Source organism: Diuraphis noxia, unplaced genomic scaffold (genome assembly GCF_037042655.1).
Source record: "Diuraphis noxia isolate RWA-SAM2 unplaced genomic scaffold, SU_Dnox_SAM2 contig0002, whole genome shotgun sequence".
In the NCBI taxonomy this organism is placed as follows: domain Eukaryota; kingdom Metazoa; phylum Arthropoda; class Insecta; order Hemiptera; family Aphididae; genus Diuraphis; species Diuraphis noxia.
The window spans coordinates 18000157-18017563 of NW_028301712.1; the positions used below are offsets into that span (position 1 = coordinate 18000157).

General features: G+C 26.9%; 1 protein-coding gene across 4 annotated transcripts in view; it reads right to left on the reverse strand.

Moving 5' to 3' along the window:
* The window catches only part of Mctp (multiple C2 domain and transmembrane region protein), a 67520-nt gene that overhangs the window by 49692 nt on the left and 421 nt on the right, over positions 1-17407 (reverse strand). For 3 of the 4 annotated variants that reach the window (XM_089221246.1, XM_089221244.1, XM_089221247.1), the window contains exon 2: positions 3711-3750. The exons of the other annotated variant lie outside the window; for it this stretch is intronic. In XM_089221246.1, the coding sequence (XP_089077372.1) occupies positions 3711-3750 (40 nt within the window). The remainder of the gene's footprint in view (positions 1-3710; positions 3751-17407) is intronic. 4 annotated transcript variants of the gene reach the window in all.

The window sequence follows — 17407 nt, forward strand, 5'->3', positions numbered from 1 at the left end:
CATAAAAAACGGAATGTAGAAATAACTTAAGGGAACAGTTTATTAATGCGCTGATATTTAAATATTTTTTTAAATTAATTTGTTTTATGTCTTAAAAAGTTATTAACTAGCAAATTAAATGAACTGCACACCATTTTATTTTTAACGATCTTTAGACTATAATATTATGAAAACAAATTATGTGTAACGCAATGCCAACAAGGTTTTTGTGCCAATTGAAGTAACCTGAAATATTTGACTTAAATTGACATTGTCTTGAAAAATATTTATTTTATACTTATAAATTATAATATATATTGTTTATTAATATTATTTTTTTTACATTCAGTATAAGATACGAATCAAAAATTAGATAATAAATTCGAACGATTACGTAATCGATCAACCAAACTTAGTTGTTGGTTTCAAAATGATTTCAGTCAATTATACCTCACACAATTTGTTTATATCGAAAAATAATAACGTTGTTTATTATGAGTTATGACTGTGACTATCTGTATGGAACGAATATTTTTTTTTCAAATGATAGCAATGTCAATCAATATTTATTTATACAAACCATGAAATGAGTACGTACTCCTCCTATAACTTTATTTAAATGATGTGAAATAATTGTTTGAACACTTTATTTCCTTTATTTAAAAAAAAAAATTGCACTATACAATGTTAGTAGTCGTAACTTTATACGTATACGCCATTGGACTAAATAAGCAGACATTTTGAATAATTAAATTTAATCAAATAACGTCTGGGAAAAAACCATTTGAGTAAACTAAAATGCAATGACACTATCATCTAAAGCCTATAAAAAAAAAATAGAGCTATCGCCAGTCAAAGTACCTAGTTCAATGTTTTTGATGATAATATTACGCACTACTACAACTAATTCATATAATACTCATCGTCAACTATAGGTACAATATCGCAGTATAAATAAGCGACTTTTTTCTCAGTTGAAACTCATTATTTCAAAATGTATCATATTATAATCACATATTTCACTTAGTATTGTATGTAAAATACAGATTGTAACTTTTTATAATTTCAATACAAAGTATCATGGCTTCGACAATAGGAAAGAAGTGGCTCAGAGGTGTACTATATAACGTTGATCTACTACTCCCACTCATATTTACATTAAAATATAATTAGGTACTTATGTTATACTTATGACTATATAATGAAATACTCCATTAAATTTGATTTTCATTTATAAATATTCAAAATGATCTACCTAGGAATCTGAATTAAAACATGAGAACGACAGAAAATAATAAAAATTTGTTTTTGTTATAAATTAGAAAATATGAAAAATATATTTTCTAAAACTTAAATACTTTTTGACATTTTGAATTAATGTTTATTTACTATTAAAATGACCGATTTGTAAATGTATACAATTATTACACAAAAAATAATATATTATGCTCCTGTGTTTATTATACCTAAATAATACATATTAATATATAAAACAACTTTTGATAAAACCCCTACATCGACAACATGACAAACCAATTATGCAAACACGATTATGATAGCCAGAATGGCATTGAATTAAAACGGGTCTAATGAGGATTTTGATTTCGAAAAGCGTGAGCATAATACATATCAACTATACAACTTTAAAAAACATATATAATTTTATTAGAAACAGTTATAACATTTGGCATTATTCTACTAGAGTAGTTTAATTTCTGTATTTCTGTGGCAATAAAAACGTCTGTTTTTCAAAGGAACAGGGGGTTTTACTGCAAATTATTTAGGGAGATGGTAAACTGCGGCAAAATTTACCTTTTTCTAAAAGTCGATATGTAAGCTGCGGCAAAAAAAAATTAAGATTATACAATCTGCGACAAAACCGATAAGATACATCATACAAACTGCGGCAATTTATTTTATATACTTTCTATATATACTATATATAGTACATACCTATGTACGTATATCGTTAAATAAATTATGTGATGTTTCGTCTTGAGTACAAATTGGTAAGGTAAATCCAAATGTATTTTTAAACTCTAATAAGAGATACCAATAGCTGCCACAACACGTAATACGTATTATATTAAAATATTTTTTTTTTTTTTTGATTATACGATTTTTAAAAATATTTTTTAACAATAACATACTTTTCAATATTTAAAAATTGGTTTTTCTTTATATTTAAGCCTTATACTCTAAGAGATACTTTAGCTGTCATAACACGTAATAGGTATTATACCTAATTAAACGATAAACGTGTATATAGATTATCGTAACGATATGTATACGTAGTATATATAGAAAGTATATAAAATACATTGCCGCAGTCTGTATGATGTATCTTATCGATTTTGTCGCAGATTGTATAATCTTAATTTTTTTTTGCCGCAGTTTACACATCGACTTTTAGAAAAAGGTAAATTTTGCCGCAGTTTACAAACAGCCATTATTTAGTGGATGATTTTTTTTAGGAAATATTGTCATATTGATGTGTCAAAATAAAAATTCTTATGATTAGATTTTAAATAATTAACATATTTATACTAAGGATAATAACCCTAAAAAATGGTTTGACAAAAATTAAAACTATATTATGTTATAGTTATATTTGATGTAGTATTATTATACTTTGATCATTTTTATGAATTACTTATACTGATAGAATAATAGACTAATAGTAATTACTAACATTTTCAAATCCTCTAATTCCCTGTATCTGCTTAACCATTACCATAGCCACATTATCTTTAGTGCCTACACAAAGTTATATAACTTAAAAACTAATCATACATAAAAATTCCCAAATAAAAATGTCTGATAAATAATTAAAAGTGAAAAAGAGGGGTACCCGTTTGAAAAACAGAAATTTTTAATATCACAGAATCATCCTGAAATGTAAAAAAATATCTCAAGTATTCGAAAATATGGTCATAAAGTACAAAATTTCAAAATCACATTTTGAATGTATACATAATTTTCACATAAAATTAGGGTGGGCATGCTAAAAAATCACCCTATTATACTCGTAAATGACTTGAATTTATACGGGGTTTTTTTTAGCATAAACCATTAAGTACATGCAATAATTTAAAATACATTTTCTCTTCTATTCAGCCGTTAAAAATTCAGATAAACATAATACGTATACGTATACAGCATAGGTATAACCATCATGTATTAATATGTGCACTGAACTCATATTTTGATATTTTAAAATATCAAATGCATTGAAAATTCAGAAGGTCACTTCAAATATAATAATCTTGTTGTAGTGGTGAAAACTGCAGTGAATAGTAATTTCGCTGTTCTTTAAAATTTTATCTCCTCACGTGCAATATGTATTTAAAAATTAGCAAGTATTTGTTGTTATAAGAATTTGAATAGTTTATTATAATAAAAGTAGATTATTTTAGAATCACGATTGATGTTATTTTTTTAACGATATGTCAAATAAATGTCTGTGATTATTTTTTATCATTCCAATGACACTACTTTAATACGAAAAAAAAGTGATATATTTAAACTAATAATAATTGAACTGTATCCTACATTTTACCTATCTACAATTTTAAAACCAAACATGTCACAAAATTATATCTAACTGTGATATTAATCTATCAAATTATTTATAAATGTGTAGCCTATTTGTTGATAGCAATTTTAATTATTTTGTTTTCTCTTATAAGCATAGTTTAACTATATACAATAAAACGATGAACTTATATTACCTGATAAAGAACGTAAAACCATATCAAAAGGTTTTATTTTCTGCAAAAAAAAAAAAAAAAAATACCTAATTTAGTACATAATAAATTAAATTAAATTAAATTTTAAAAACAAAATATAGGTATATTTAGAATAACTGAAAACAAAAAATCATATGAATTCAACAAAAAAATTTAATTATTGGTGAATGTGATATATCATTCAAAGTTTTTTAATACTGAATTAAAATAAAGTTAATAAGAATCAGTTAACCCTTAAACAACTAATTGTATTGAACTTTTTTATTTTTTGAAAATTTTTGTTGTTCTTATGTAAGTTTAGACAATTACCTATAGGCTATAGTGTTGAAATCTTGAAATAAAATTATAATAAAATTGTTGTGTATAATAGGTAAAATATTATGACAAAATAGAATTTTAAAATAAAAATGTATAAGTCTTAAAATGATCAAATTCGAGTATGATTTCCAAATATATATTTGATTTATAAAATCTTGGGCTTTATATTATTATACAAGTATTAATGTATATTATGATATTACCTACCTATATGGAAATTGTATCAAAATTAAGAAACATTTTTGTTGCTTCACAAATCATCCAATACACTACATATTATATTAAATATCTACTTAGTTTAATTTGATATTATTTAAACGATTTTATCGATTAATTAGAACTTTAATACTATATTCTATGCTGAAAAATGTATACTATATTATATTCACCGGTATCTATATAACAAGTATTCCATACGGTACTGTTATTATCATAATGGACAAGAGGTTTATACTCTGTAGGTTTAAGTATTTGTTACACGCACATTGGACTAATATTAAAATTAGCCATATACATTTTTTTAATTTTTATTAAATTAATCAAATATCCGGGGAAAAGAATAAAAAGCTTTCCTCACAATCAACAAATCTAAAATACAAAAACCAAATTGTTGATAAAAACAGTGCAGCAATGAGTTTATGCTACAGAATGATGGCAATAATTTACATTTACGTGATTACAAAATGGGCTATAACAATTCACTGCGTAATAATTTGATTAAGACAATGTTCTTGAAATGAAAATAACAATCTATACAGTTGTTTTTTTTTTTCACAGTCATAAACTCATATAACTTACAAAATTCTTTTGAATATCAGAATGTGTCATTTTACGTCTTTAAGTGTGCATTGAAAAATGAAGTTTTTAAATAAAAAGTTTTTGTGAAATGTGTTTTGTATCATTTATATTTATATCAGTATTGAAAAAAGGTAGATTTTTGTGTCGATATTCTTTATTAAAAAAAATAATAAACGTTTCATCAATTTAAACTGCAAAGGCTCTTCTATTTATAATTTGGCACATTTTGGTTAAAGATCTTTCTTAGGAATTCATCATGCACCTAGTTTCAAATACATTGTAATAATGTAGGTATAATAATGTATGACAATCCCATTTACACTCGTCGATAGAGTTAAATATTAAAGTCTTTAATCATAGTTTTAAGAATTTTAAAATAATAAAGTCATTCATATTAAATATTAAATAAAAATAAAAAATAAAATGGAATTGTATATAATATAGGGTATATTAAAATGTATGATGTTCATTAATTGTTATTATTTTATTATAATTACTTATCTTTAATCTATTAAATACTAATTATTATACATATACAGTAAAATAATTATCAATTTATGATAAAAAAAAATAATAAAAAACTGTGCGAGGAATCGCTTGATATCATTTACGTTATAAGCGATCAATCGGTGGAAAAAATATTATCTAAATGTGTATCCCCAACGACTGCAGGATCGTAGTGCTATAATAGATTTAATAGATTTTTAAATGCTCATTAATCTAATGGAAATTATGATTTTGTCATGAATATGTGACGTAATTTTAAAAAATCAATATATTTTACCTCAGCTATTTATAAACGACGTATCAACACAAATTTATTATAGGTACTGATTATCGACTATTGATAACGCGGAATATGTTTTACGTTAAATTTTCTATTCCTCTTGGTTCTTAACGTTCATATAGAATAGTAAACAATAAATTATATGCCTTTAATGTGAAATTGGTTTTATATAACGATGTTTATTTTATTATTATGTTTTAAGAGTAGACGTAAACGTAATATTTTTATTGCCCGCCTAATACTTTTGATAGCTTTGAGAAGCGTAAAAAAAAACTACCAAAACTCGGTGAAAAAAAAATAATATCATATACATGATTTTAACCCAAGCACATATCAAACTCGTTTTCGAGTGTAACGATTATTTTATTATTACATTAAAATTCAACATTATATCACTTCTCTATAATAATATTGATGCGCCAATGTAAGCGAACAGTACCAACGACCAACAGTATAATATTTGTATCATTCTGTTCAGATAGTTTATTTTGAATTCAGTAGTTTTTTAAACGTTACCTACAAAAGTTTTAGCTTGATTATTATACATATTATGCTTCGGCCAAATTTATTATCGAGATTATAAATTACCTACTCGAGTACATCGGTACGTGTATAGGTGGAATCTGTAAACACAAAAGTTCCAGTTAAGTCAGGAAACATTATCTAGAGTATTTTCCGAAAACACGAACCTTGTATATTATGCGTGTTGACATACCATGCAGGTTTCCTCTTCATGTTCTATATTAATTATGTCACCAGCGCCTAACCAGAAAACATAAAAAATTTCAGGAACGCAAACGTTGAACGCCAACGCTGTCAAAACAAAATGCAGAATAATCTCTCTCCTGTTATAATCAAAAACTTTCATATCATTCGTTTATAGGTGTTTAAAAATCAAAATACGATGATTGTCGTTTATATATGATAATTTCGTAGAAATCAGCGAATCTGTCATTGTGAGAAGATCCGAACATACGCTTTTTCTCTATGAATCGTCAATAATGTAATCAAAACTAAAATCACACGATTAGCATAACTAAAATCTGGTCATTCGGTGGTTATAATATAGGCAGTCGTAAAAACCTTAATATTTAAAAGTAATTTTTACCCTACTGCAGGTCTACCTCTTCGGGTGCGAAATCGACTTATGTTTGGCCGTTAGATACATCAGGAACGGCAGAGTTATAACTCATTGTGAGGACTTATCATTCCTACTGGAGCACCAAAGGTTTGCCGATGGACCGATTTTATAATGGTAATTGAACATTGAAAAAGTTGACATACGCAAGACACGTGCAGCTGGTACCGATGTGTGTTAAGTAAGCCCCCCCCCCACAGTGTATAAGACCTTTTCAAAAATGGTTTTAACCTTGTAATTTCAATTTGTAACCATCTGGTATCGGCAAGATACGATACAACCCGTCACGGCGCTCCAAATCCGAAGAACATTATAATATTATAAGCGTTTCGCTTTTTGGGCGTCGACAGCTATCGCAAATTCACTATACTATACTATAACTATAGTTATCTATTACTGAACATATTAATTTTCATCGTAAGTCAATGTTAATTTAAAAAAAAAAATCTTGTTCTACCGAGACTTCACGCATAGCCGTAATTATTCTTTATTTCTTCGTTAGAAGCGTATGTAGGTACGAGACGGCGATAATATTTTCGTTGGTGTTATTACTCATTGTACGATCTGATAATAAATTGAAAACCATAATTTCCTATGCTGGTACATTTCATTTAACAGTTTGAATTACTGTCTTATATCTAGGTATCTACCTACATCCTAATTAAAATATTTACTCGGTATGGAGTATTTAGTAAATAAATCTGAAAGAACGGTTAGAATAGAATTAACCATTTATTATTATGATATTGAAGGCAACTGCGAGTTGAAATGTTTGAGTATAGTTTTGGTGTTTTTTAAATAAACGCAATAGAATAAACATCTCATTGCCACAATATATTAAATTGTTAATTGAATAATGAATATCTATTATATATGATATTGTCAAAAAAATTAATTCCCGTTATCGCTGTAGAATCTTCTTAACTTACTAATTAGTAATTACACAATTGGAATCGAAAACTGCGGAAATAATACTGTTGAACTGTGAAACGACACTAAATAAAAAAAAAAATTTAAATCAAGCAATTAAGATTATCAATATATGACCTACTGCAGGGGTAAATATCAAACAATGAAATTCAATCTTAATAAATTAGAGCGCGTTTATCCAATTTTCAAGGACTTCATAACATAATGATAAGGGTGAAAGAGTACATCGAAAGTTATTGAGCTTTTATTATATTCTCTATTATAGTAAAAATATATATTTATGTAATATCCATATTGAAACGACCGATTTATTATACAGATTTCCATTTGCGCGGTGAAAAATAGTTTTAAGGATTTTTCGCACTTCTTCGTGTGACAATTTCAACTTCTGCGGACGTGCAATAAATTAGTCCCTTCCTCGCCGAGAGCCACTTCAGAATACATGCAATATTACCCATATGATGATAATTATGAATAGGATATGTTATGTGTCTTGCATATCGTTAATTACTCGGTCGTTTCGATCACCTGGTGAATTTTACTATAGTCAATGGCTGCAGTAACGACTTAATACGATTATACCATTAATGAGTGTATAGGGTCACAGGCGCGATCGAAAATGAGTAACTCCAGAGTTTCAGGTGGTTATGTGGCGGAACCATGTACGTGAAATTGGCAGACTTTAATCACCGCGAAAAAGCCGTGTAAAGTAAAAATATATATTATATAATGACTTACAATATTACAAGCTATGCAATCAAAATAAATTAAATTTTTTTTAAAGTCTGCTAGACCATAATAAAACTTATTTTATTTGTAGGCTTAGGATTAGGTAAAATAAAATAAATGTAAAAACTAAAATGTCTAGTTATTACTTATTCAATATATGTTTTCAAAAAACATAATATTTTAGGTATTTGAAACTATTATCAGCCTCATTATTCTTCTAGGTTTTAATGGTAACTATATTTATAATTGCTTATATCGCAAGATGCATTAAATCTTTGTGGGTTTAATATTCTGAACATTTTTTAATTAATATTTTTAAATACAAAATATTTAAAGTGGTATTTCAAGTTAATTTAAAATTAAAAAAAATATATTTTAATATAATCTAAATGATTACCATCTGCACCTATGGGTATAATCAAAACCCAAAATTATATTTTATCATCTACAACCAGTTGTGTTTGAAAAATTTTAATTGTGTCTTTATTATTTCTAAGTAGTCAACAAGCCAGGTTAAGCTGAATGGTAACATTAGGTTAGCAGGTTAGAAATTCATGTTATGATACTCTGGGTGGTGGTTTCATACACCATAATATCATTATCCTACGCGCTACGATATCCTATAACGATAATTTTACTGATTCTAACGCCGTTTAACCGTTAGCTTAATATATATTTGTATATATATATACATCATAGTTGTTGTTCGCGAGAAAGAGATAGGTAGAAATAGAGAGAGTTACAGAAAGAGGGAGGTTAGAGTGATTGTTTCCAATTGGTTTCGATTCGATGAAATGTTTTAAAATTAATTAACATCCATTAAAAATATAGCACATACTATGTTATATAATACTTTATAGTATATATATTAACACCGTGAAATTCAGAGCTTACCCAGCACCCAGTAGAATATATTCATAGACATTTATGGATTTGGTACATTATACTGGACGGAAGGATCGGGTAAAATATAATTATTAATTTAAAAGGACGTTTTATACTCACATGTATTGTATCCGTCTTACAAGTGCGTAACATGGCGAATTTTACGTTACACTCAACAGATTTCGTTTAGCTCCGTTAACTTAAAAACTAGAGTGAATAAACCTTATATAAAATCTCAAGTCCAGAATACTATTTAGAAGACCTCGTGGGCGTTTTATTATATTTTAATTTTGTAGCGAATTATAAGTTTTTAAGATGTGCAAACAATTTACAATTTTAAAATACTTATTTCAAAACTTACTTACTTCAAAATTAAAATATAATAAAAAGCGCATGGGTCCACTAAATAATATTCTTGCCTTCAAATTTTTTAAGAGGTCATATTTCACTCTAATTTTTAAGCTACCGAGCAACCGAGCCTAAACGTGATCCGCTGAGCGTAACATTGGCTGCATTACGAGATACAAGACAGATACAACATACGCGGGCATAACGTTCTCTTAAAGTCTTAATACTTATTTGTTATCTCTACTCTTTTGTACGCGCATGCAAAACTCAGACTTATGTATTGTTATCATTAGTAGTTGTATTGATCGTCACACTTGCACGTATTACTATCAGAAGATATTATGATGTGAAGATATACGACGTGATGTGTTGTATAATGCATTTATATTACTTATAGTGTTATAGTAAAACTTAAATAACAATTGAGACACAATTAATTATGGAAGACGCAAATTGTAAGAACTAGACGATTAAATAGTGTTGGATCTATATACGCGTTATAGCAGCCTTATAGGACACTTGAAAATATTCTTCCTATTATGTATAGGAAATTGTAAACACGGCCAGAATATCGGTTAGATAAAAATTATATGAAATTTTCTAATGTGAACTTCTCTGGTTTTATTTTCTTACCTATAATGGGTGTATGGTAACTCCGCCGGCGTTAAGACCTAGCTTATGTAAAACTTAATAATACCTTTATCTCAACCAAATAAACTCAAAAAGTTTTAATTAAAAAAGTGTTTTGGAGAGCGCTATAAAATCAGTTTAAAAAAATTTTAGAAGTTAGAATATCTACAAATTGAATCACATAATTTTAGTTCATAGTTCAAAATATTACAACATATAATACACAAAATATAACATTCATACCTTTACACATTTTATGATTAATACAACGTGTATTTTTATTTTTTGACATTGTAAAAATATTGCAATACAAACTCTTATATGGTTTGTTTAAACAATTTTTATTTTTATTTTTAAGTTCTATATATTTTTTGGCATATATACGCATAAGTACTTAATTATTATTTAACGAAGATGATTATTATTGTAAAAATTATGATTTTATATTGTAAGGTTAGTTATTTTATATTTATAACTAACTTTAAGTTATAAACAATTTTTAGTACCTACCTATATTATCAGTAGTTAGCTATTATTTAATGTGAACGATTATTATAAAAGTTATGAATTTTTTTTTTAAATATTATACTATATGAATTTTATTAGCATATTGATATATTATGTATACCTGTATATTTTATATTTGTTAATAAGAATTTATGATTTTCAGACCAAAAATAAATCATAAATAATTATAATATGATATTTTATGTTGTTAATTTATAAAGAATTCAGTTATTTTTTGATATAGGTACACGATTTTGTATAACTTAACATATTGTTATTCAAAACAAATCACACGAAATTAAAGGTATGCAATTTAACTCTTCTACGTCATTCATACATGAACTCAATGTCATACACAACAACAATAATGTTTCCCTTCGAAATATAAATTTTAATTATAAAACTGTCAGAATTTAAACAACTAAATAATTTTAGCATTGTGAATTTGAAAATTTCATGTTAAAGAATTCACGATCAATTGATTTAGACATAATGTATTAGTAAAATAAATAAATTGATTAAAATCTGAAAACCAGATAGGATTTTATTAAACGGTATATAGTTGGTGACACGGTAATACACTAATACAACGTATCTCGATTTTGGCTATTGTTCAGGAGAGACTAATAACTGATTTATTCAAACACCAAATATGATTACCAACATATTTTAGTATTATTATTTAGTATTATCCAACACACACTTTTATAATCATAGTATTTCACATCGAAAAGTCGTTACAGCATTGATATTTAAGATACGTGTTATTACATTGTATTCCTTTAGATACGTTTTGTTGATACGGCTTATTGAAATTTCAACATAGACAGATACGTAGTATTTTGTGAAAACCTTTTTATTTTAAATAATTATTATTACTTTGTATAAAAACATTATTATAAACTTTTAATAACAGCTTGTAACGGAGTACGACATAAAACGGTCCTTTTCAGGACCATTAACAACTAAAAACCACATGCAACACATATTAAACGCAGTTCCAAACGGCAGGTTTTACATAGTAAAGTTTCAACGGTATGACGAGGAAAAACCGCACTGAGCTAGTAACAGCCACCAGGCAACGATACGATGATGACTCGTCATACCAACAATCTACAAACAATCAGCAACAACTTTACCGATCCAAATGGGTATATATACCAGTAGATTTCAGAAACTCTTCACTCTTCAACTTCATCTCTAATCGTCATCAAGTCATCAAGAACTTACTACACCTACGACTAGAGACCAGAAGAACAACCTACACCGACTCTACAGCTCAAGTTCAGATCGCCGAGCAGACCAGCGTCGAGGCGAAGCGAACGCAGCGTGACCAGAATCAGCCGACCAATAATAGTCGGAGAACGAAGACCATCGAACCGGCAGCAACAAATTCGACGACGTTGAGTATCCGGGACGACAAGTGAAACCACCGGACCGAACGTCATACAACATTATATACGCGATTGCTGTCATCGATCCCTTTCTCTCCCTTACCGACCACTTGCTAAAGTACCGTCGACCCGAGCTCCTTTCCATCAAGTAGTAGCCGCTTGTACAAGCTACGCGCTACTGGTGGAGGACTCCTTCCCATATCTTATAACTCTATATAATATAATTATCTCACACCCATTATATGTGATAGGACCGAACGATAACATCGTCGGTCGAACACGAGCTCTCACCGCGTCAGTCAGCTTGTGTAAGTCTGACTGACGCATCCGTGAATCTCACTCCTCCCAGATATTGTACAAATATTAAATAATATATTACTTAATTAAATAAAAGACCAGCCATTAAATCCTAAAACAAAGGTATATTTATTTCTACAAAGAACGGTTGGTACTTAAACTTACCACACCGTATCAAGCTATAAATAACAGTCTCATTTTTTATCAATACAATTTAAAATACTCTAAATTATACATTAGTTAACTTTACTAATAATAATAAAACTAATATTAAAAATAACGCCACTGGTGTTAATAATTAAAAATTGTGATTACAAATACACAAAACTTATACATTTTTCTTTCTAAGATTAAATAACTATTAATAACAAAATCAATATTAAAAATAGTATAAGGAATTCAACTTAACAAATGGATACGACTTTATTTAAACGAACTACTTAGTTTCTTGTTATGAATTACCTATAGGATACCTACAATTAGTAATTATTAAGATTTAACACAGAACTTTCAGGCAATTTTATTATTCATATACATTTTAATCATTTATGTAGCATATTGATTATGCTTTTTATTTTACTTATATAATAGAATTTTTACATTATAAATAATTAAAATTCTCTCCAAACACTAAACGTCAAACATTATGTTATTATACATTATACCTATATGTTACGGTAAATGTACGAATACCGGTTAACTACGATGACTACTAGCTGTTGGTAAATGTCCGAATTTTGGGCATTTACCAATTGATTTCAGTAAAACCTAGGATACACAACATCGTTTGGTCAAACCCCGAATGATTTTTGTAGTTCGGACTTTTACAAACGAGATTTGATAAAACTTAGGATAAACAATCAGTGTTAGTAAAAGTCCAAAAGTTTTTAATAAAGTTACTAATTATTATTATTATTTAAGTATACTGAGATAACCAAATCTCGTTTGTAAAAGTCCAAACTATAAAAATCATTCGGGGTTTGACCAAACGATGTTGTGTATCCTAGGTCCGAAATTCGGACATTTACCAACAGTAGTCGTCGAAACCAAGGATTTATTGGTAAATCCTAGGTTTAACCGGTATTTGTACTTTTACCGTAACATATTATACACTACAAAATATTAAAAATAAATAATTCGCTTTATTTTAAAATTAAATAGGTAATGATATCATATAAGTATGATCATATTTACATATTATATTATGTAACTCAAATTAAGTAAAATCTTAATACTAAAAAAAAAACGAAAATACATACAACTAATAACGCAATAGTCAATATTCATTATGTATTAGTTCATGTGTCACCATAAATTTAAATAACATCAAATATTACACAAATACCAAATACGCATGAGGATAATATTATAATCCTTGTTATAAACCATAAGCCACTGAATAATCAATTATTTCTGAAAAAATATATTAGAATAAAATGTAAAAAAAAAACCTTCACATATCTTATGAATACATTTTATGATCTATACCTTTCCGATAAATTATCATTTGTCAATATACTTTCCATCATTTTGTTTATAGCTGTTTCCTTATGCATCAAAACGGATATATTGAATAGGTACCTAACTACCAAAATTAACTGTTTTTCATTTGAATTAAAATTAAAATGTATTTATTTAATTTGTATATTATTACGAATTAAGCATTTTTTCAAAAAAAACTAATTAATTAATAAAAATTATTTTTAAAAATTTTAGTTGATATAATAACTTAATATCAAATTCAATATTTCCATAATTAACCATGATTGCATGAGGTGCATGACTCCGTTTGAAATTTTACAAAAATAATATGTTAATGAATCTTTACAAACATCGTTTGTAATACCTATGTTAAAATATCAATCGTTTATACATAACTAAAAGTATATTGAAATTTAACCATGATTTAAATAATAATTTTTTTTTTAATTATTAAATTAATACCTTCCTTCTATAAACAATAGACATCCATTTCAATTGTATTATAATAGTGTCGTTCTTGTGGGGAAGTAACACAATATTCCTTTACTCATGTTAACCATTCATGGAAAAATATTACACAATACATTTACTGCAAACATATAGTGTATAAATAACAATTTAATTTTTAGATTTAAACATTAATTTAATTTAAAAGTAGTATTAAACTTACTTCAATGGACATTAATAACATTATACAAACAGGCAGTTACCATTGTTAACTATTATATAGCTAATTATCAAACTCGATGGGTAGATAGGTATAAGTAATAATAAAAGATTTTAGATGGAACTTAAGATATGTTATTTAATATAAAAGCAATTAATAAAATAATGTTGTGAGTTAATATCAAGTGAAATTTATTTTAATGTATTAAATTTATATTCATAATAATATTGACTTTTCAAACGTATAAGGTATAACATCCCATCAAATAATGCTCCTATTAAAGATTATTTCAAAACTGTCTTCAAACATTTACTTCCTCCGGTGATAATAACTTTTGAAATTTCAACAAATGCCTACCACTGAATCCTATAATAATTATAATCTAAATTCATCGAAATGATTTTAAAAACAGATACCTACAAATTTTGATTTACTTAATTGAGTTTATCCTTTAATTTATTTAATTTATTCCTAAATTCCAAATAATGCGATGTAAGATATAATATGTATATTATGAAAAAAATTTTTATCCTGTCAAAATGCGCATTATATAAATAAAAGTTGCAGGTATTTATAATATTGTAAATTGAAAAAGTGTAATGACTGCCTTAGGTAACTATCGGTCGAACAATGATCTGTTTGTTTTTTCTCAAAAACGCCAAGTGCAAATAAAAAATACATATCACTTTCACATTCAATTATATGTTATTCAAATTAAATGCAACATTTCCCAAATAAATTAAATTAAATATTAAATGTACCTATATAGGTACTACAAGTAAAGTTTTTTTTTTTATTTATTAAATTAAAGTGTTTCTGACATACAAGGTCATCTAACTTATTGATATAATAAAGAATTTTTGATAACATTAAGTTGTTAAGCGTAAATTAATTACAATATATACAGTAAATTACAAAGATGAATAAATAAATAATAAAATATGACATCATAATATTAGTTAATCTAAGTGTATTTTTTTTTACAAGTAAAGTTGTTAACACAATAAAATAAAATATAGGAAATAAAAACTTGATACAACCATTGTTTAAATATGTTTTTGTAATCGCCATATAATTTAGAGATTGATATTTTTTTCTAATAAGCTCGATCAAAATATTTAACAAAACAAATATTGTGTACTCACACAAACTAATTGTCCAAATTGAAAATAACAATAATAAATCGTAAGACTATGCAGGTACCAAAGATACATCGGATTTATTGTGATTTAATGAGGTTTCTGATTTTTTTTTTATCATGGCTAGAAATAAAAATCCTCAAAAGCAGCCTGACCACAATCGTTATGTCGGGAACCCAGACCGTGTGCATGGCTATACAAATACAATTTCAAGTTTGTATCCCTACTTGATTTGTGTCATTTAAATACGTTAACATACAAACGAATACTTATAAAATAAATTTGACATTTTTTGTTCACCATAAAAGTTACAACCGAAAAATCATTATTTTTTAAATTACCACCTTAATACCCACCAGGTAATAACTTATTTGTATACAAGAAGTGACCGGTTTAATAAATTGTATACATAGACAGGCGACGGTACTTAAGTTTTTTATCGCTACAATTATTTCACTCAATGTTGGGGAAACAAGTCACAAAGTAATTAGGAACCAACTAATTACTAATTAGTATATTGTTTATTTTATGAGTTAAAATATATGTGTTAATTAGGGTATTCTTTGAATCAGAATAAAATGTAATATAGATTCAATATATTATCTAACAAGATTAATTCTTATTATGTAAATTAAAACTTGTTATACCTAGTACATTTTAGATCTCAATTTTAATTGAAACTCTGACGCCGCGCCGTTAACATTTAAGCCATTCAAGTTTATTTAACACTGGCTCGTTTAAGTTACAGAGATGCTGGACAAATTGCTTTCAAAATACGTCTATGTAGATATTAATTTTTTTTTAAATTATTATTGTTTCTTGTCATTTGTTAGTTTAAAATATTTTATATATTTAACCTCGTATCTACCTAAATTCCTACTTTAGAGTAGCGTGTATTTCACGCTATGGGTCGCGATATTTATGTTTTTTTCGACTGTATTATCCTACAACGAACGACAATCGTCAAACTTCTTGCGATTGAATATATTTCAGATTGACTTGGACATCGGCGCTTTTATCAAATACATAAAGCAAGAACTCACTTCACGTACGCCTCATGATATAAAAAAATATCGAGAAGAGCTGTTATAGAGAAAATAATATGAAAAGCTTTTTGATTGATAAAAATTACAAAAAGAATACCAAATACGTAGGTACCTATTAGGTTAGGTATGGACGTATGGTATATGTTGTAAGTGACAAACGCGTTGGTAGGTATTAATGTCTAGAAGTTAGAGTTCCAAATTATACTAATAAGTGATCCACAATTATTATCTTGAAAACTTTTGACTTCTCAAAAACATTTCTTTACAATTTTTGTCATTGCAAAAAGGTATTATTAAAAAAATTATAAGGTTTTACTTTTTTGAAAGAAATCTGTGATCTGATTCTGATAACATTTTTCAATTGTTTTCATAGTTTACCTCAAAAATAGTGCAATATAATATCATTGTCAAACATAATATTCGTTATTGGAAAAATGTAGTTATTTGTTAGTTTTTATTCACAGAAATGAATGTTATATTCGTTCCATTAAATAATAAGAGAAGATTTACATTTAACATTTGTCTCTGATAAACACCTTTTGAAGGAATATAATGGTCAGTACCTACAGCGAAATAGAAAAATT